The 21,815-nt window shown below is 38.2% G+C and overlaps 1 protein-coding gene and 1 long non-coding RNA gene across 2 annotated transcripts in view; one reads left to right on the forward strand and one right to left on the reverse strand.

Annotated features, from left to right (window-relative positions):
* Positions 1-21,815, forward strand: part of POU6F2 (POU class 6 homeobox 2) — a 246,238-nt gene that overhangs the window by 209,947 nt on the left and 14,476 nt on the right. The window contains exon 6 of the mRNA XM_052699000.1: positions 13,036-13,242. Within this exon, the coding sequence (XP_052554960.1) occupies positions 13,036-13,242 (207 nt within the window). The remainder of the gene's footprint in view (positions 1-13,035; positions 13,243-21,815) is intronic.
* On the reverse strand, positions 830-6,191 carry LOC128088465 (uncharacterized). The gene is made up of 3 exons (XR_008210263.1): positions 6,137-6,191; positions 5,056-5,283; positions 830-1,847 (listed from the first exon to the last, which is right to left on the reverse strand). It is a non-coding gene; the product is annotated as an uncharacterized LOC128088465 (long non-coding RNA).

Here is a 21,815-nt window from a genome sequence, read left to right on the forward strand (position 1 = left end):
CTAAGGCTAGTTTAAAAGAATTTCCAGCACAGCATCAACCAACATAAGAACTTCTATCCTAAAAACCACCTTAGCACCTGCATTCGAATAGTTTAAGCTACACATTTAAGTTAAGCTGAACAAACATGTTTTGAAGCTCTACCATCATAATTATTTCCAACGTCACTAAATATTGCTAAGATTTGTATTTACTCCCAAATATTATGTATGTTCAAAGGAGGAGCTCATATTTCATTCCAAATATTCTGGTTTTGTTCAGAAACAAAAACGGAATGTTGTTCATGGAATTCTCCTCTTTTTTTTCTCTTTATTATTATTATTATTATTATTATTATTATTTTACTTTAGTCTGTATTGTGGATGGTTGTGGTGATTTCACACTGAAGGCTAAGCTCAACCACATTACTCCCTCTCCTCAACAGAACAGAGGGAGAAAATACTGTGGAAAGAGCTCATAAGCTAAGGAACAGGGAGATTGCTCACCAATGAATATCACAGGCAAAACATTCAATGTAGGGAGTTTAATGCAATTTATTGCCTATTGCTAACAGACTAGAGCAGTGAGAAGCTAAAAGTAAGCTAAAAACACATCTCCCCACCCCTCTCTTCCACCTTCTTTACCTCCTGTCTGACACAAGGGAATGAGGAACGGGGGCTGTGGTCAATCCAGAACACTTCATCTCTGCCACTCCTTCGTGGTCACTCTGCCCTTGCTCCAGAGTGGTGTCTGTTCCACAGGATGCTGTCCTTTCCAAAATGACTCTCGATGGGCTTCCCACAGGCTGAAGCTTTCCCAGCAATGCTCCAACATGGCTCCTTACCATGGGGTCCATCCTTCAGAAGACTGCTTCAGCATGGGTCTCTGCAGGCAGCAGCACTCCCAGCCCTGCTGCCCCACTGCAGCCTCCTCCAGGCCACATCCACTGTTGCCCTGTGGGCTTCTCCAAGAATACGTGTGGAGATAGGCTCTGTATTGTGCCCAAGGGCTGAAGGGGGACAGCTGTTCCACCACAGGCCCCTCCTGGGCTGCAGGGGAACTTCAGCTCCACATCTGGAGCAGCTTCTGCCCTCCTTTTGCACTGACCTTGGTTGGTGGCTGCAGAGCTGTTTCTCTCACATTTCTCACTCCTCTCTCCCAGCTGCTGTTGCACAGCAGTGCTTCCCTTCCTTAAGTCTGCCCTTCCAGAGTCACAGCCAGTCTCATGGCTCAGCTCTGGCAACAGCAGGTCCCTTTTGGAGCAGCTGGGGCTGGCTCTGATCTGACATGAGGCAGCTGCTGGGCTCTGTTCACAGGGACCCAACACTTCAGACCTCCTGCTAGAAAAATCTTGCCACATAATTCTAAAGCAGGGGTGTCTTTAGTAATCTACTAAGCAGGAACAGACAATCATACAGCCTTTTTACTCAAGGCTAGACTCAATTGCATTTGAAAAGCATCTGCAGACATTACAATGAATGTATGTATGGAGTGCAAGATAACGTTCTTATTACGGTATTACTTTAATAGCAACTGAGAGACAGAAGTTGCTGTTTCCACTTTGCACTTCTCCAGCCTATCTTCTGTAAGGGAACTGTTGCTTCTTGTCAATTAACTCACTCTAATTGGCTCCTGTTTCTTCTCTAACTAGGTCCCTTTGGCTTTGACTATGGCACAGCACAACTTATTCTTAAACAGCTTTTTTTTTTTCTTCTCCAAATTTCCTATCAAAATCACCCCCTTTGGAAAGAAAGATATGTGATAAAGAGTTTCAATACTTGTGCTATCTTTTTTTATCTTTTGTGGTTTCCAATAGAACCTGAATCATCATAAGAATGCACCATAAGTCTGTATTTTAGATGACGAACATCTGTAAAAGAAGAGGGGGAAAGGAGTCAACAATTTTCTACCTGACCCTTATGTCTTAAAAATAAAAGTAAAAAAAAAAAAAATCATGATTATCAATGGGTAAAGGTGCAAATTTGTTCACCTCTAAAAAACTGATACAACTTTTCTAGGTATAAACTCATTAACATAATTATAATGAGTTATGTTCTTTGTTGTGAGAAAGGAGAAATTGTGTGGTCTCACCCTAAAGAACATTAAAAAAACATTACTGACAGGAAATTGAAAAAGTAATATATGTCTGAATGAATATGACAACTTTTTTCTGATAGAGCAGATAGATAAATGTCACATACAAGTTTCAAAATACATTTAATTTTGCCACCACAATGGATATTCTCTTCATAAAATATATATGAATCAGGTTTCAATCATAAAACTTGACTGTGATAAACAAATGCATATTTGATAACCTTTTTTTTTTTTTTTTGAGGGGGGAGGGAGGCTTATTTCTTTTTTGAGGTTATTTGTTGTTTACACACCTCTACATTTTCATTTCTGAACGACGCATTGTGGGTGACACATTTTATGCACATTGAGCTTGGATGAACTTTCATTTTAATCTAAGACATGGGTTACTTTTCTCTTCTGGGAGGAACTGAGAAAGGAGACGGGTAGATGCACAGACTCTTAACTATCTTTGTCAGACATCACTGAGTTTTCTCAGCATTGTTCAGGAGTGGGTGGTGGATAAGAAATGCGTGTAACTATTTTCAGAGCGCTAGGCTAGAGGAAGGGTCACGGTAGACAGTGCACTGCCTTTTTTATTTTCTTCCACTAAGCAGCAACTCTCAAACTAGAGGCCAGGTTGCCCATGTCCCAAGAGATTAAAAAGCAGACTTCCTGTTAAAAGCTGCAGAGTAAATGGAAGTTTTAGGTTTTCACAAATGCATGGAGCTTTGGGGGAGGAGGTAACAAGGGGAGTGCCCTCTTGTTTTGCATTTTCCAGACTCAGATTCACCAGGGAAGCAAAACTATCTTCTGCACTGTTGAAGCATGCAGAATAGTACACATCCTGACAACATGAAGACTTCCTCATCCCTTTCAAAGTAGGGACTACCTTGCTTTCTACACTACCTGATGTATTTAGGCTTCTAGTCGATAGCTGAGGCTGCCCTAGCGTAAGTAATGCTAGAGGAGACCACTGCATCACTGTAAGAGAAGGAAGTCTATTATAATCCAGAAGCATCCCTAAGGATTCCAGTGTTGCATATAAAACAATGCTAAAGAGGAAAGTAGGATTATATTTTATTGCCTCTTTTATCAATCTTTTATTATAAACTCCTGCAGCGTCATGAGCAGAACTGGATGAGTTTTGTGGGGAGGTTTTGTCATTGCCGAATTTTTATGGAAAAATGGCATTTAATCTAAATATGAAGTGTATCATTTTGACAAATTCTTTTCCATAAAAATTTAAACTGCATTGTCTGGATCAGATTTAAGTGTCTCAGTTTTACTTGCTCTGTTTGAACAGTTTTTTCAGATTTTTACTTCATTTTAAGTTTAACTTTAATTCCATTTTGAAGTGAAAACAAAAATGAAATCACAATTTCCAAATTCATTTACAGAAAAACTGAGTTATCCAATTGGTTTCTATGAGGTTGCTCCAGTGAGCAGAATGGGTTCTATACAAACAGGGAAAAAGAGAAATAATCCCTACATTTTTTTCTACAATTAACTGAAAACAAGACCTGAGAAAGCCAGTCAAAAACAGACCTTAGTTGTGCAAGGTACAAGTTAACCAAAGACTGTTCATAATTTTAGAAGGACAGGTTGCAGCTAGATCCAAACATCAACCTGTGTAATGTTCAAGTCCCAGGAGCCGTTACTTTCACGTCAGTAAATTCACTTCTGATTTTTATTAGTAAAAGACAAATCAGAAAGAGGCCTGATAATATCATACAAGCATAACTCCTCCAGACTAAAATGGCATCTGAAGATAACTTGCATTATTTTCAATGAATGAGCATCCATGAGATTAAATTTTCCTAAAATATATTTCCCTGCCAATAGGCAGCAGAACCCCCAGCAGATCTCTAACTGCAGCCTGACCAGTGAGCTTTTGAGTGGAACTCAGCAGCTCTCATAAATGGCTGTGGGATTCCAGTTATTCAGTCCACTCCTGCCTACACAGTGATATGATCCAAGACAGTTTTCTATCCAGTACTAATTGGGAACTGAAAAAAGCATGGCCATTGTGTATGTTAAGATCAAATATGCTTGCATACTAATGATTTCCCCTGAAGGAAGAAGGGGGAAAAAAAGAACTCATGGTGGTCTAGGAGACTCAGTCAGTAGAACCACAAAGAATTAATGTTTTTGTAGGCCTTAGTACATTAGATGTCACTATTTTGGGATATTTTGGTATTTTGGCAATTAATAAAATTTCTGTTCTGCCTAACCTCTTCCTCAAGACTTACTGGCACTATTCCAGTATCTTTAAGCATTCAATAGGATCAAAGAGCCTTTTAAGCATATTCTACTATGTCTTGCTCTGTGCAGGAAGAAACCGTCTTGATACGGTCTCAAGAGCAGTTAATATATTCAGTTCTGTCTTAGAAGTGATCACAATTCCTCGACTTAGAACGCTGAAAATCTGCTATTACCCACAATTAAAATATACGAATGATACTGTGGCATTTGCACTTCACTCATCCTGTTCTGCTGTAATTTGCATACACCAAGGAACCTTCTCCATTTTTTCTCCAAGATTTAATAAGTACTTTTTTACAGAGGTTTCATATTATTGAGACTTCATTGGTGTTTTTTTGTTTGTTTGTTTGTTTGTTTTGTCTTTTGCTTTTTTTTTTTTTTTTAATATGTTACGAGGACATTTGTAAGTACAATATGTGTGTTGACAATACTTAAAACTAAATTGAATTTTGCAGTTGCTATTTCTATTTTTCATATCATTCTTCTTTTAGAAGGTTCTACCGTTTTTAGTCTTATTAGCTAATACCTTACTCCATAAATTGGTATCAGGGAGACTACAGAAAGCAAGGCAAAGCCTGAATTAAAGGAAGCAACATTTGACCATTCTCAATGGCAGTTTTAAATTTTCAGATATCTGTGGTTAGGTCCCCTCGTTTCTTCAGGCAGTCAGTATAGTACATCCTTCTGTAAGGAACCCGCTCTTTTCCTTCATATCATTTCCTCATTAAGGCATTACTTACCTGGAAAGATAAGCTGAATCTGGTCAAGTGTGGACTGGCAAAGAAAAACTGTGAAAATAGTCTGGATGTAGCTAGGGAGGAACATCTGGATAAAAAGAAAATTCACACTCCAGCTACAGTCCTGTGTCCTCTGCAGTTAAAGATTTGCTGTTTCGATGCAATTCATTGAGGTCCATTGGCACCCACAGCTGCCACAGTTACAGGAATAAGCTGTACAGAACATTTGCCCTAGGGAAATATTTGAAGTGTAGGCAAAACAAAAGTCTCTTTTTAGCATTATTGTTTCATTATTTTCCCCCAACAGGTAGCCAAGCTCTTAAACATTCTTGACAAGGGTAAAAGTTGTGTATTTTCCTTTTGCCTTGCTAGCATTTAAATGCTAATGAAGGTAAAGTAGTACCTCCTTAATTATTCCCTGAGGAATGCCAGTAAATTTTACCATAAAGTGCATTAAGTTTATCCCACTTGTTTGTCTTCATGAAGTGGATCTCAGCATCCAGTTACCTTAACTAAGAAGGATCTAGAGGACAAGATATATGAAGAGCCACTGGAACCCAGAGCAGGGGAGGCTGAGGGGAGGACTCATGGTGGTTTACAGCTCCTCATGAGGGGAGCAGAGGGGCAGTGCTGATCTCTCACTGGTGACAGTGACAGGATCCAAGCAAACAGCATGGAACTGCATCAAGAGTGGGTCAGGTTGAGTGTTAGGCTCTTCACTAGAGGTTGGTGGGCATGGAACAGGCTCCCCAGGGCAGTGATCATGGCACAAAGCCTTCCAGAATTGCATTTGGTGATCCTCATGGGTGTCTCCCAGTTTAGGCTGGTCTATGAAGCATGAGCATGTTATATGATACAGTTTCTTTATTTTTTTATTTGACTAACAGTATTTTTACTGTTTATTGCCTGCAGTACCACCATAATCATGACCAGAATACTGTGCTTTCAGCAGCTGGTTCTCTAAAAAAAAAAAAAAAAAAGGGTGGCTTGCCCCAAATAATTTGCAATGCAATGTGAGACAAGTGGAAAATATATAGACAGAAAATGGAACTGGATCTGGTAAACAACTGAGCTTTGCCCTTACCCTTCTCTAGCATCAAGGTAAAGGAGCTCCTATCCTTTGGCCCTCTGTAGGTCACTGTCAAAAAGAAATCTTTGTAGGACTGATACAGACACAACACAGAAGAACAGCAAATACACAGAGTCTGTGATTCTCCAACATCCACACAAGTGGCTCTGCTGCCAGCAGAAGATACTTTGAACTCATACCAAACTACCTAAAGAGTAATTTCACTTTGCCAGTCTGTATCAGAAGCATGTTCCTTCTGTACAGTAACAGTGTGCTAGGGCCAGGGTTGCTTTTAGTAAGAAACCCAGTTATCTAATCCTTATGTGATCTTAAAGACCAGCCCTGAATGAAACTGACAGTTAAGTTGTTTTCCTCACGTGTTTGTAGAAAGCAGTGTAAAAATCTATGTTTAACCTAAATTTGGGAATAGTTTAGTTAGATTTTACTGTCATTTTTTGAGTATTTGTTTAATTAAGAACAATATGCGTGTGCAAAAATTAAACTGATAGCCTTGAGGAGACTCAATCCATATATAACTACTGCAAGCAAATGTATTTTGAACAATGGAAACAGGGCAAAACTGAATCCTGGATACTCATCTCCACATTTAAGGACAGCTGCCTCTTGAGTTAAATGCCATTGCATCTGGAGTATGTGTTGTCCTGAGAGATGTTAGGACCAGTCCTTCGTGGCTGATATGACATGCCAAGTATCTGTATTATGCAACTCATTATAACTGTCATTTGTATCAGAGTGGAAATCAAGCAGTTAACACATGAGCAGAAAAAACATCTTTCTGCCTGTCAGTTTAGGTGAAATGGATTAATGTTGCATTTGATAATACGAGATACTTAAGCCATTGTGCTTTCAAGCAGTGAAGCATGCACTCTCATTACTAACATGTAAGGAAAGAACCATGGGGTATTTTCAGTGAAAGAGCCACCTTGGACATAAAAATATCTATTGTATGGTATCTTCATAACTGAAAGGTAGGCTTACAAGAAGTATTTCAGGTTCATAGCAGTACAGCCAGGGATATACAGTATTTTTACAAACATATATCAGATGATTGAATGGAAGACTGGAATTTAGGGAATTTCCAAAGGTGAAGTGATTGGCAAAGTGGCACACTGAACTAGCAGCCATACCAATTTTCACAAGGTAAGAAGGGCTAAGGCCAGTTTATATTTGGTTGACAAATTTTAAAGGAAGCATTATTACTGAAATGAATAATTAACTGTATTTCTGATGATTGTGTGACAAAGGGAGGTTGTATTTGTTCTTATGAAGGATTTTTTTCCCAGGGGTTGATAACTAAAATATTCACCCAATAAATTGTATACAACCCATCTAAATTTTCCTACCTTCTTTTAAAGAGTTTTGTTTTTTTTTTTTCCTTGTGTCAAACTTCCACGTAATATTGCTGCATTACAACTAAATTCCACCTTGTAGGATGGAATATTGGTTTTCATAGAGATGATTCACAGTTGGTGTGGGAAAATAATCCAAAATGGTTCATTCCATGGTGATGGTTAGTGTAACAGTTCATTCTCAGGACACTGAAAACCTGTTGAAGAAATGTGTGCACTGTAAAGTTTAAAGTGTCTGTAATGCATTTGTCTGACCAGATTGTTCATCTCAGCTTTGCTTTGAGCTTTTGTAGGCTATCACATTGAAAGTTACAACCCTGAATTAATAAGACCAGCATCTGTCTCTTATATTTAACAGAAATCCAGAACATAGAATAAAAATCCATACAAATGAGCTGCAGTAGGGCATGACTTTATATTTCAAACAACACCTTGTTGTGCAGGTGCAGTGTTGAATATCAAAAACTAAAATGATGGGTTGGCAGACAATTGCTATGCCATCTAGAGTCATTGCATTTGGGCAACAAGATTGTGATTCATAACAGTATTTGGGGAAATATGATTATGGAACAAGAATGTCGAGTGTCTTTGCTACTGACTGTACTATCTGTTAGCCATCTTGTGATAAACGTTGGTGAAATCTGAAATTACTGAATTAATCAGCATGACTAATTTCTCTTCTAAGAGTTACAGATTGAAATATCTGGTGATCTCTGGCAAATATTTTATATAGTGCATGTAATTTTATAGTGAGAAGATTAGAGTAGATGGTTCAAGAATATATCGATGGGCTACCAGATCTTCAGTCCTTTAGATCTGATGTTTAATTATTACAGTCCATGTTGTTATGGAGATGTGCCCAAGAAAAAAAAAAAAACAACACTGTTATTTTAAACAAAGGCTAGAATAAAACATTATTAAGCCTTCAATGCCATTTGTGTAGGATAGATTTCTAATTCCTCAGGAACTTTCACTGATGCAAAATAGAAAGAAAGATAACTCTTTAAGAGTTCAAAATTCAATATATATTTTCAACATTAACATATTTCTGGTGGAATAACTTTTCTCAGGAATGGCATCACAAGGCAAAACAGTGACCAAAAGTGGTGACTGCCTGCTGAAGGCACTTAGGAATGTGCCATCTCCTTAATCCAGCTTCATATCTGTGCAAATCAAGTTGAAAGAGACTAGAGAAAGAGGTAAAAGCAAAGCATAAAAATTGTCCTACTCACCCAACCACAGGCACTGACAATAGTGTGTAACACCTGTTTTTTTAAGGGGTAATAAGACAACCAGAAAAGTTAAAACAGTGCTGTTCTAGTAAGAACTGTTACGGCAGGAGGGAGCATTATCTTGTTCTGTGCAAGATTACTTCTCAATAGCAGCTCTTACTTTAAAAAAAGGCAGGATCAAAGAGCAATTACTAAGTCCTGCCTCAATCTTACTTCTGACCTCCAGATAGCATCTCTATAGTAGGCCAGTAGAGTGCAATACAACCAAGTAGCAAAGCTCCTTCCTACCTGATAATGTCACTGTAGCATGGAAACAACCTAATCTCATTGGTTCATGTGCTTGGTCTAATTAGGCTTGCTGAGAAAGTGCAGTCTGTTTCCCAAGTTAGCTTTGAATAGCTCAGCATGGCACATGTTGCAAAGTGTAGGGATGCTTACATTTTCCTCTTCACTACGTCCAGTGTGATAGATTCTGGTATGACTGCAAGCAAGATCCATCTCTGTACTATGAGGGAGAAGTAGTAGCAAATATTCATATCATATTAATGCCCAAAGGAGACAATCCTTGTTCTAAATGGTTTCTAGTCTAAAGACAGTGAGTAATGGTAGGGTCTGGATTTCCTTTGAAGTTAAAAAAAAAAAATTGATTATTAAAATTTAGTTAACATTGGAAAGCATAAAAATCGGAATCTCCAAAAAATGCTTGCTAAGCAACTCAGGACACAACTGATGTATATATTAATCTGTAAGCAAATTGATAGAATCTTTTTGAAAACTTGACTCCTCACCAAAAAATTGACTCCACCAAGGCTTCTGGCAATACTCTGACACCTGAACAGAGTCAGAATTAGAGACTTGGTGTTTTAATTGATATGGACCAAAGCACTGTCTCTGTAAAAAAGGTGAGATCTGAATTTGGGATTTCTGATGTCATTTTTGCTATTTTTGTACCATATTTTTTACCTATTTCTGGAACCTGTGCCTTCAAGAGGTGCAGTTTTAATCAACAGTGCTCTGCAAAGTGCTGTACCTGGCTCTGTTACAGCTTATGGAGCACTGACAGGGGGGTGCCATGGGTTTCCCATGGACCTTCAGAGCTATGTTGTGTTTTGCATGCAGCACCTGTTTTGCAATTCTTCTGTGCACATGTAGGTCTTAATTTGAGTTGTATGGGATATAAAAGGAATAGTGAAAGTCATGCCTGTCGCATAACAGCTTTATGTATTGTTTGTTGTTGTTGTTGCTGTGTTTTAATATGTTTTTTTGTTTGCAGCATGAGATATTTTTAGGATGTAGAGTCTCAAAAATGAGCTTGACAGTTGGAATTCTTCAAGAATTTGAGTCCAGATGTTGCAGAATAAGAAATCTCCTCAGCTATGTCTCTCTTCTACTGGCATGAATCAGGCCACACATGATTTCCTGGCTTTAGGGCCAGGTGGCACATTAGGGATTATAGTTACATACCTCTGTTCTCTTCCTTCCAAAACAGGGTGAACTTTCCCAGACTATTTTATGGAATAAAACCATGTCATATGCTATTTGTGAGCTGTCTTAGAATATAATCTGAAACAGCACCAGGAGCTAGGAAGAAGCAACGTAACCCCATAGGGAAGTCACTGACAATTAAATAGTCTGTTCTTTCATGAACCAGAAATGTCCATGGCATTGTCTTATATTGTCTTCAAAAAATTCCAGTGAATTAAAGACACAAATTGTCATCCTGAAGTGCCAACCAAATACTTTAACAGGAGAGATTAGGAACCACCAGGATGGACTTTCTCACCAAAATTAGAGGGAACAAAATCTGTCCCAGAATCAGGACACTAACACAAGGCTTGAGGCGGGGAGTCAGGGTCAGGACTCCTCCCCATTGGAGGAGTTATTTAATAATCCAAAGCTGCACAGTATGAATCAGAGAACAGTTAAGATACTTGGGAAAGGGAACCTGGAGAAATGGGAACTTTAAATGGGAAATTTGAATCTGAGTTTAGCCATCTCAAGAATGCATGCCATGAGAAGTAGCCTTGTGGGTTATCTAGAGGTAGGCGTCTGTCTTGTGTTTTTAATTAGAGAAGATTTTGCCCTGTTTTCACATAAAATTGAAACAATCTTGAAATGTCTGTAAGTTCCACTTAGGGATAAAACTGTTTGCCATTGAGATTTAGTCCTGGCTCCTACTGTAACACCAAATCCTTGAGGACATTTGTGTACTTGACCTTCCAGAACTCCTCTCTCAGCTCTGTAGCTCAGTGATTCACTGTTCCTCATCTGTGCATGGCATGTACAGCCCACCATGTATAGAATGGTATCTGACGCACGTTGAATACATATAGATAGCTTTCTGCTTCTGACCTTACAAACTGTCCACTTCAGCACTGTCATCCTATTAAATGTCCAACTGCAATCCAAGAAATGCATTTTAAACATGAATGCAAACATTTCTATTACTGATAAGACCAGCGCAGCATTTTTTGCTTTGCTGGGATTGGGACCTTGATAGTTAAAGTTATATTGGAGTAATAACACTCCAAGGTCGCATCCTTTTAGTGACATGGTAAAGAAAGGGCAGGCCATTGCTGAACTTGTGCTGATAAAATTAAGAAGGATTATTTTTTGTGTTTGGTGACATAAGTTAAAACTGAAAGAATACATTTGTGATCCATAAATATTTTACATCACCAGGAACTGGGAGAAATGTACATGTTGCACCATTTGGAAGTTGGATTCTATTCATGCTCGAAGTCAGATGTTAGAAAACTTCAAACAGCCATCTTTTCATGTGGGCTCTAAAGCACCTGCAGTTCAGATAGGGATTCCAATGGAAAAATACATAGGTACCGTGGTTTGCAGAGAGAAGCTTGTAGGCAATTCCAGCTTAGAAGACTAAATCTCTAATTCACAACCTCTCTCTGAATATGCTCCATTGTGCTTCATTTCCATGTTCGGTAAAGCGGGGTAATAATCTTTATTGATCTGTCCTCCTTTCAGGAACATACTAAGGAGAACTTAAGAATCACTTCAGTGTTTTGAACACTTTTCATATGTGCATTTCTTTCACTACAGCTCAGTAGGTGAGCTGCCCATTTTACCAGGTCCCTTCTCTCAGGGAGCGTCACCCTTTTCTTTGTCTTCTCTGCTCTTCCCATCCAAGCCTTTTTTGACTGGCTAAGTTTGGTAAATTGATAATGACTTCGTCATTTCTCCTTTGATATCTGAGTTGCCATAGCTAACCAAATGAACAGTTTCCACTTAAGGAGATGGATTAAGTTGTCACCTACTTCAAGGCATGATAGAGGAAATAGAGATGTTTTCTGAATTTTCTTTTACTTTTTCTGTTACAGTACTCCTATTACTCCAGCTTCATTATGTCTTTGTATAAAAAGTTTGATTTTATTCACAAGTTTCATCAGAAGCCAGTTTCAGATGCTTTCATAGTTCTACAAAGAGTCCTTAAAAAGAGCTACTTTCTTCAACTGAGGGCTTGCTGACAGTCTTCTGTACAATCTCCATTTGACAACTCACCCTAATATTAGTTTTACAGGCACATTCACATTTTAGGAAATCAGTACATTCTGAAATCTGAAATGTCACAAGCATCTCTTTCTGCAAATGCTTGCCCCAGAAATGTTAGCTAAAATGTTTTATCTAACACCATCTCTCCTGCTGTTGTGTTGTATTGCCTTGTTGTCATCCAAAAGTAGTTGCGTTTTTATGAATATAACTTTATGAGCTGTATCCTGAAAGGCACCAGCATCTCTTTGGTCTCCTTGAAGCCACAAAAATTTGTTGGTCATTTAGAATATCAGGCAACTGAAAGAAAATGATGTTTATTAATTAAATAATAACTAAATTATTAATAATAATAATAAAACAATAATAACTAAAATTACTAGTAACTCAAAGAACGTTATAGAAATGTATCTGTTCACAGTTAATAATGCTGTAAATTTGAAGGAAGCAAGAAAAACAGGCCTGATGTTTGCATCTACTTCACTCTACATCCAAGAAGTGGGAACAAATCATCACCCATGGGACAAAGGTGGCCCAGCATTTCTTTTGTACACTCACAGCCACAGCAGATTTGTTGGGGGTGGGCAGTGCTGAGATGTGTAGGTGACACATGGCTTGAAAAATGACTTTGAAAGTCCTCAACACGCTATGAAGGAATGATGATTCCCACACTTAGCACGTTACACCTATCTTTATGTGCCTGCATCACCTAAGTTTGATTTAGCGCAGGTGAAACAAATCATTCTATGTGGATGTGTATGTGGCACCTGTTCATTTTCCCTTTCTGTGTTGTTTTCTCCAGATTATTGGAACAATCCCACTGATGCCTAATCCAGTCCCCTCCAGCCAGGCAGCAGGTGGAGCTCAGGGCCTTCAGGTGCAGCCAATAACCCCACAGTTATTGACCAATGCCCAGGGTCAGATCATCGCTACCGTCATCGGCAACCAGATTCTCCCAGTGATCAATACCCAGGGAATTACGCTATCGCCGCTCAAACCAGGCCAACAGGTAAAGCAGCAGCAGCCTGAATGATTGTCAGAACAGGTGCACAAGAATCTTCTACTGCTCACAGACTCTTGCAGTCTTTCTGAAAGTTCACTTCTTTCCTGTTTCTGCTACTGAAAGGTGAATTTTGTTGCGTATAGTGTGTTACTGCATACTCTGTATGTAATTATGATAAAATATGATGTCATTTTAAATGATGTATTTATACTTTTGTGTGTTATCCAGCTACTCTTTTCCCATTAAAAGGTCAGTATAGTGTCAAAAAAATTTTCTGCAGAGAAAGCAGAGTAGGAATGTAAGGCCTATGAAAGTTCAGTTCATTGGTTGATGGCCACCCAGTAGACTGGGTTTTGAAATGCTTTGCAATGCATGAAGGAAATAAAGAAAAGTATGCAAGTGGAAGGACTCTTCACTGAAGGAGAAGATTTTTAGGGAGAAGAAAGGGAAGAAAGGGAAGGGAAATAAAGGGAAATTATTACTCGGTGTAAGGCACCACATAGTTCACAGACTACAGGGTGGATACAGAAAGTTCAGTGATATCTGAAAAGCTTTCTATACTTTTCATACTACTCTAAAGTCAGTTTCATTATTTTGGTATGGTTAGCGCCCAGCCTTTGCTTCTCACACTGAAGTCCCAGGAGGTTGTAGGAAGAGACACCAAACAGCATATAGATTCCTTAGTTGCATCTATTGGAACCTGCTCTAGGAAGTATTTTTGATCAGGGAAAAAAAAAAAAGAAAAAAAAAAGAAAAAAAAAAGATAAAGCAAGTATTGTATGGAACAGATAATATTTATTATCATTTTTATAGGTGCCACAGAAAATTATTTTGATGTGTTTGTGCTCCCTCTACTGGCTCTTCAGCTTTCCCTGAAAGGGGAGGAAATTCTGCTATTGATTTCATCAGAAGCAGAAATGAGTTATAAAAGCCAGACTCTTCATAGGAATAATGCTGATAAATAGTCAGAAGCAATTGAGATAGTACTATGCAAACTGCCATCACATTTGAAAAGTAAATAGAATTATACAAGGTATAAGGAGATCCTGAATTTATCTTACTGCCTGGGTGAAGTCTTTCTTGAGGTGTGTTTGCTAATGATAGTATACTTAGCCATAAATTTAAAACCTTGTTTGCAGAAGAAGAGTGATCAGAGGGCTTAGCAGGAATTCAAAATTTTTTCTGAAAATGTGCTCATACTGCATTTGGTGCCTTGTAAGTGGATGAAAGAAGCTACAGAGGGGGAAGGGAGGGAAGTACAAGACCAGTTTTGAAAAAGTTTTGAGAAAGTCATGGAGAATAATTGAGGAAATAAATAATGTAATAAAAAATTCCTTTTAGATGATCCTAGTTTAACTTTCAACTTGTCACTTCCTTGGCACTGAAGTACAACAAGAGAAAGAGGTGATTGCAAGTGGTGATAGTAAGCTGCTGCTTGTTACCTGAGTCACAATAATTGTAGCCTGTTTCAGTTGTGAAGTAATGCAAGTTAGTGCTTACTTTTTGCCTGAAGACTTACATGCCCTGGATATTATTTTCAATCAGCTTCACTTAGGTAGACTATGTGCTTTACTTGTTCATACAACTTTTTCAAACTTGACAGACTAAAACCTCAATGTCTCCTCATGGAAATGAATTCATAGATTACTTACATGAAACGTGAAGCAGTGTTTCTTCTCTGTTGCAGTTAGGTTGCTTTTTAATGTAGGCAACCATTCCTTTGTAATCCTATCACTCTAGTTTTAAGGAATAAATAGGTGTTCTTGATCTGTGCTCTTTGAAGTGTCTACAGTAGGGAATGCTCCTCTTTAAACTACACTGAGCCTCAGTGTTTCCACTGTTTTCCAAAATTTTGCTAATCTAAGCAGCAGCACCTATGAGAATTCTCCTGCAAATTGTAATGGATTTCGAAAGAGGGCAGCTGCTTGTGCTACTGTTGTAGTCCGTGTCTTTTTTATCTCTGTTCATAAACAAGTTTTTCTTTGCCTTTAATAATTTTTTACTGTCCATCTCTCAACCATTTCAATTTCCACAATAATCTCTTAGAGATTTTGTGATCAGAACTGAATGCCATGAACAGAGTGAGGATGCATCGCTGATTTATATAATAACATTATAATATTTTCACATTATTCTCTGTTTTTATCTCAATGCAGTCTATCATCCTGTTTTTTTTTTTTCTAACTATCTCTACCCATTGAGCAGGTTTTTCAATAAGCAGATGTGTCCACCATGATATAACTTTGCTGCCTTGATCATTACCATGTGAGTCACTAAGATGATTCCTTTTTTCATGTGAATCACTTTTGCACCTACTCTGTATCTCATCTGTCATAATGCTTCCCTGGTGTATTGTAAGCAGATTCTGTAATTTGTTCATGATATTCTGTACTAACCTAAGAAGTTCACACATTTCTCTTGCTAATACAACTTCATTGCTGTTCTCTATCTTTTCTTGCTGCTTACAGCCATTCCACAAACTTTGTTATAAATCTTTGATCTCCACTTGTAGTCTGTTTACTTGAAAAAGAATGATTTATTCCCTTATTTTGTTTTTCTTGCATTTTTAAACTTTTTATGTCTCATAATAGAAAAGTACCTTATAAACTTAACGTGGGCACTTCCTCCATGCCTCTAAGGAGGCATTTTGTCAAAATATAGCACATATGGCTAAATGCCATTTTTTCAAATGAACATTTGAAAGAACATTTTTTCAAAGAACAGATGAGCTTTTCTTATCAACTTGTTAGTACTACTGTTTGCTAGCAGATTTGAAAACCTTGTTTTAAGAAGTGCTTTTGTGCCTTTAACAACATCTGATTGCACCAACACCACTGACAGAAGAACTTGAACCAAGATTATTAGAGTCTCATAAGTGTCAGAAATATAAGAAAGGTTTCTTCTTGCATAATGTTATCCATACAGCTTTTAGGTACTTGGTGAAGGCTAGTTAAATAGATTTCTCATAAAGAGATATAGGCATATCTAGGGGGTAACACATTGCTGAAAAAGAACCACTATAGATACGCTGAATATGCTATATGTATCTTAAGCTATCTGTTGTCTCCAGACTAAAGAGGAAGCTAGAATAGTTATTTTAGGATAGAAACAAAATTCTTAAATGAGTGAAAGAAGGTAAGAAGAATCCAGCTGACAGAGAACACTGGGATTCAAAAATGTTCTCCTGTCTATGTACTCCTTAAGCTGCTTTCTTAGTTGGTGTTTTTTCATAAGTATTTGCTTGCCTACAGCACAGAAACAGTTTCTGCATATTATATAGTTCTCCAGTGCACCTCATCAAGAAGGTTCCGTTTCCTTCTTGCTGTTGTCTAGATTCATTAAATCTGGCTTGTAGTCCTAGTTGGCCTCAGATGTGTTTTATCTACACTGTCTGCCAGATCTTTTCATATTTCATTGTGTCTTATAACACTACTAGCTTTGGGCTTCTGCCAACTCTAACACAATAAAACAAGCTCCTAGGCAGCATTTTCTTACGTAGTTGGTTTCCCATCTTCATCATCACTGGCTGTCATGCTCCAGATCCAGTTGCTGAAAAGATACAGCTCTCAGATGAGTCTGTGGTCATTTTTTGTACAGTTACTTTCCAAATTTCATGTCAAACGTTTTCTTTCTGCTGTCTCAACCTACCACATGCTCTACACCATCTCATTACCACAAGTCCATGCAGTCTCTTGTTTTTTCTCTCTCCCATTAAAATCTAACCAGCTCACAAACATTTTTTCTCTGCTGTGGTCTTAGTACTTTGATACTGTTTTGTGAGAAATGGGCTCTTTTTGTTTCTGTTTGAACATAGCCAGTAAACTGTGCTATCTCAAACCAACTTTTTTTTCTTCTCCTTTTTTAATGTATTGACTTTAAGTTATGAGGATGTCAATTTGCCTCACTTTTTCTCTGTTCCTCTATCATTAGCATCCTGCAATTCCATTTTATCTTTGGATAAAATACTAGAATTCAAAACTCAACAATACAAGTATCTATTTACTATATTGGATTTTCCTTGCCATAGCAGGAACACTTGACTTGTAACATAGGTCTGACTAGTTTTCTTTATGGCATCTACACTTGCCAATAAGATTTCACAAAAAAAAAAAAAAAAGCCAATATAACTGCACCACACCTTTGGGAATAGGAAGATATTGCTATACAACCTGTATCATTCTAAGGAACTGAGCCATAGAGAAAGTAAAACACTTCACTGTGGGAACATTGTTGATACCTTTGAATTGTGCACTTATCTATATAGTTTTATGTCTGTTACTGTAATTGTGACTTTATATCATTCCTGATAGGGGTCAGAAAAATGACTGGTGCACCTGATTTACATATAAGATTGTCTTCTACAGAAGCACATCTGTGTTCTCAACTCATTTTTGAGAGGCCAGAGACCTTCAACTACAGTGTGTACTTTGAACAGAGTTTTGATCCCACAGTAAGGCTTCAGATGGAAAGCTTACTGAGATGCTGCCAAAATCCTATTCCAGTTATGGTCACAGCACACCAGCACTTCTTTACTGTTTTCTTCATTTCGAGTTGAGCATTTGCATGGCCTGGGTGGACCCAAGCCGCTATCTTGTGCTAGTTTTCCAATGTAATGATCCTGTCAGTGTAAGCAATGTGCATAGAGGCTCCTTATGCTGTATTGTAGTATAATATACTATAATAAGAGAGGGATATTTATTAAGCATCAAGTAGCTTTCATATTCATTTACTTGAATTCAACTAAATTCACACGATGGGGTACCGTCCTCAGGCCACAGTGGAAATATTCTGTTAGAACTGCTGTGAAAACGATTTGGCATGATGTGTGTTGATATGTGTAATAGCTTGTTCTTTTAACTTGCTGGAAGATTTAAGAAAACATTTTTGAAGCCCATGCCTGTTCATGCACTGTGAGTAGGTTTGAAGACAGATTTCTTCTGCCATGGTGTTTTCAAATCAAACAATGGCATTGGTACACCACTACTATAATGCAAGGCATTATGGTGGCATTTCTAAGTACTTAGGAAAGTCTTTTTACATAGTATTTTCTATGGACTTTAGTTTTTATTAGAGCTAATAAATGTATTTCCCTATATAACATCAGAAATAACTTGGAATTACTTATTTGTAGCATCTTTGTGCAACCACTGCTAATTTCTCATCTGGCCTTTTTGTTATACTTGTCTTTTTCACCTCTATCTTCTGTAATTTGTTGTGTTTCCTTGTCTCTCAGATGCACTCTTCACTGAATCATAGAAAAATAGGATTGGAGAGGACCCCAAAAGGTTGTGTAGTCCATCTCCTTCCCCTAGGCAGGATCAACTGTCCTTGCATCTCTCTTGACAGCTGTTTGTCTAACTTATTCTCAAGAATCACCGGTGATGGAGATTCCCTGACATCTCAAGACAACTTAGGCAACTTCTCCTTAACATTAGAAAGTTCTTCCTAATGCCTGACCTTAGCATCAGCTAATGCAATTTAAGAACTGCTGCTTATTTCTCCCTTCCATTAGGGCCATAATTTGTCCTGGTTGTTTGTCCAGACTGTAAAAAAAACAGTAGCAGCTCTGTTAGAATACAGAGCAAGAGTCCCTCAAAGTTTCTTCATTTCCACTTAGCCTCTTTGTTGCATTGCAAACACTCTTTCTCTTTCATTAAGTTATACAAAATTCCTTGTTACTCTGTCGCTTCCCTATAAGTTTCTGGATGTGCGGAACAAATCCCTGATCTCATCAGAGTTCCAGTCAACCATACCAAGTTCAAGAATATATTACATACATAATTGAACAACAAAACTCAGTCTTACAGACCTAATTCATTCTTCTTTGTCATTATCTAGCAATACCACCTTCACTGTTGACAGCAGAATGTAAAACTGATGTAAGAGATAAGAATCAAGCCCTTTGCATTTTCCAGTTTATTCTTATAAAGTGTTATGCTGCACTTTATACTTCTCATATTTATCCTATTCCTCTCGCTGTAGTGTGCAAACATATATTCCTGCCAGATACTGATCAGTGTTGCATGCAGTCATCATTCTCGGAATGTCTACTATATCCACCTACACAGAATGGCACTTACAGCAACGGCTTCCGTAATTTCTGTGCCTCCTTCTGTCTTTCGATGGAAAATACACAGAGGACATAAATATAATTCATATCATATGTACATGTCCGAAATTGGGAAATGCCAGCTATTGCAAGTTTGAATTGATTCTGTCATCTGGAATCTAATTCATAATCTAATCGTTGCCTCTCCTTAAGGCTATTTCTGGAATGGAAATTATAGTGGATGAAAAGAGAGAGAGTATTTTAATGCAATTTCATGTCATAGATAACTATCATTGTTCTTTAAACAGGACATTTACAGCTTTACCATCACATCTCTAAAACAGGGGATGTGTTGAAAATTATGTGGAGGCTCAAGATGGAATCCTCCCTTAGTCTCTGTTCAGGCCATAAGGTGACTCTTCAGCCTCTCCAACTCCTCTGCTCCCTTTTCTCTCACTAGCATTAAGTTACAGCCCAACAATCTGTAAATATCCCTTGTATACTGTTGTTGCCCCTGAGGTCACTATTCATGCAGACTGTACTCACCATAAAACTCTTTGCTCAGCTAAAATTCTTAGAATTCCATACATTTGTCCAAAGATTTCTGGAGGTCTGACAAGGAAACTGTCAAGCTTTTGGATTTCACAGTTTCACAAATGTATTCATAAATGCAGTGTGCAATCCCTGCATTTGTACAGGGATTCAGATGTTTCCTAGATTTAACCAGCTTACTTTGCCTTTGCTACATTGTGGTTGTGCCTGTGTGCTCCCTTTGCAGAGACAATTAGAGAAAGTACATCCATGTTGATGCTTCCTGGAGACATTAAGTTCACTGTGTTCATGCTCAGCAGTTGAACTTTCAGAATAATATCTGTATTGTGGCCCAGAAATGCTGCACATGCCATCTGTCTTTACATGACCATGTGTTTCTGCCTGAGAAATACTGATGGGAATTAGCACAGAACCATAAATAATTAAGGCTGGAAGGTCAGGGTTCAAGAGATTATCCAGTCCACTCCGCTGTTCCCCAGTGGAACAGCCATTCCTGTATTTGTCTAACATACTGCTAAACACTCTCATAAGAATGTTGTTAGTTGTCCCAGCAATGTATGCCAGTGCTTCACTGTCGTGTTGGAAAGCTTTTCTCAGCATATGATTTGAATTTTCATGAGTATTGCACCTCATAAAATACAGGACAGACTCACTCTCCCTTCTTTTCACTAGCTCTGCCTTCTTCACAGCATTGTATGCGTTACAGACATCGCTCCTGCTCACACAGCTCAGAATGGGAGTTACCTTTTCTTAATTTTCACAACACCACTGTTGGTGACATCCTCAAACTGAATTCTAATCTTGCATGTCAGCCTATCAAAAGCCCCTCCCAGTGTGGCATAGGCATGTAAATTTAGTCAGCATCTCCTCTGTCATCCAGGTCATTAGAAAAATACCAAATAGTGCAGAAACAGGCGAGACTTCTGTGAACGTGCGCTTCAGTTTCAACAGCGAGATAACCACCCCCTCAGTTTTGTTTTCCAACTACTTTTGCATTCATTCTGCAGCACTTTCATCTAAACTATGTCTTCGTACATTATAAAGAATGTCACACGAGGGAGTGTCGAGAAACTTGTAAAGTCAAACCACCTACTGCTTTTTCCCTGTCCACAAGGCCAATTACCTTGTCTTACGGGGAGATCAGATTGGTTTGACACAGTTTGTTCCTAACAACCCATGTTGTCTGTTACTACCTTGTTTTCTTGCAGGTGCTTACAAATTGTTTGATTATTTTCTTCACTACTTTTCCAGGGGTTGAAGTTCAGTTGACTGGACTATAATTTTGCAGATCTTTCCTTTTAGATAGCCATTGCATTTGCTCCTCCACCCCTACAGATAAACACTAACATCTCTAAGCCTGTTCCAGCTAGTGTGGAAACATCTAGCTCATCTAAATACAGTATTTTTCTTCCCTCACCTAGGCAGAAATCTTTAGTTTTGCCAGAGAATCCTTCTGACAACAGTCCCAGAGTCAAAATGGCTGCTATTTTCCAGTCTGATATCTGAAGACATCAGTCTGGAGCAGTGTGGGCACAATGGATGGGACATCTATTTCTGCAGCATTCAGGGGGAGCCAGCCTTCCTAGTGGGCTCCTCTGCAAAAGTAGACGTTCTCAGCTGGAAACACTCTAAAGATAAAATCTAGTCCTTAGTGATTTTTTTTTTGCAGTTACACAATGTTTGCATCAGAAACCTGGAATCCTTGCAATGAGCTTCTCAGCTACCATCTCTTTGATACAAAGCCCATTTTCTCTTTTGAAAGTTACTTTAAAATAACAAAAAAACTCAAGATAATAAAATGTTTTTGTTTGTTGACCCCGAAGGAAGTCAGAATAGGCTGGACATGGACAGATAAATAATCTTCTGTAATATAAAAGGGTAGATTGAGGTTGCTTGCTTCATTTTGTGTTGCATTGTTCTGTGCGGAAGATTAATAAATAAATGAATAGATAGATAGATAAATAAATAACTAAAAGGA

This window comes from Tympanuchus pallidicinctus, unplaced genomic scaffold, assembly GCF_026119805.1.
Source record: "Tympanuchus pallidicinctus isolate F22 unplaced genomic scaffold, pur_lepc_1.0 scaffold34, whole genome shotgun sequence".
Taxonomy (NCBI): domain Eukaryota; kingdom Metazoa; phylum Chordata; class Aves; order Galliformes; family Phasianidae; genus Tympanuchus; species Tympanuchus pallidicinctus.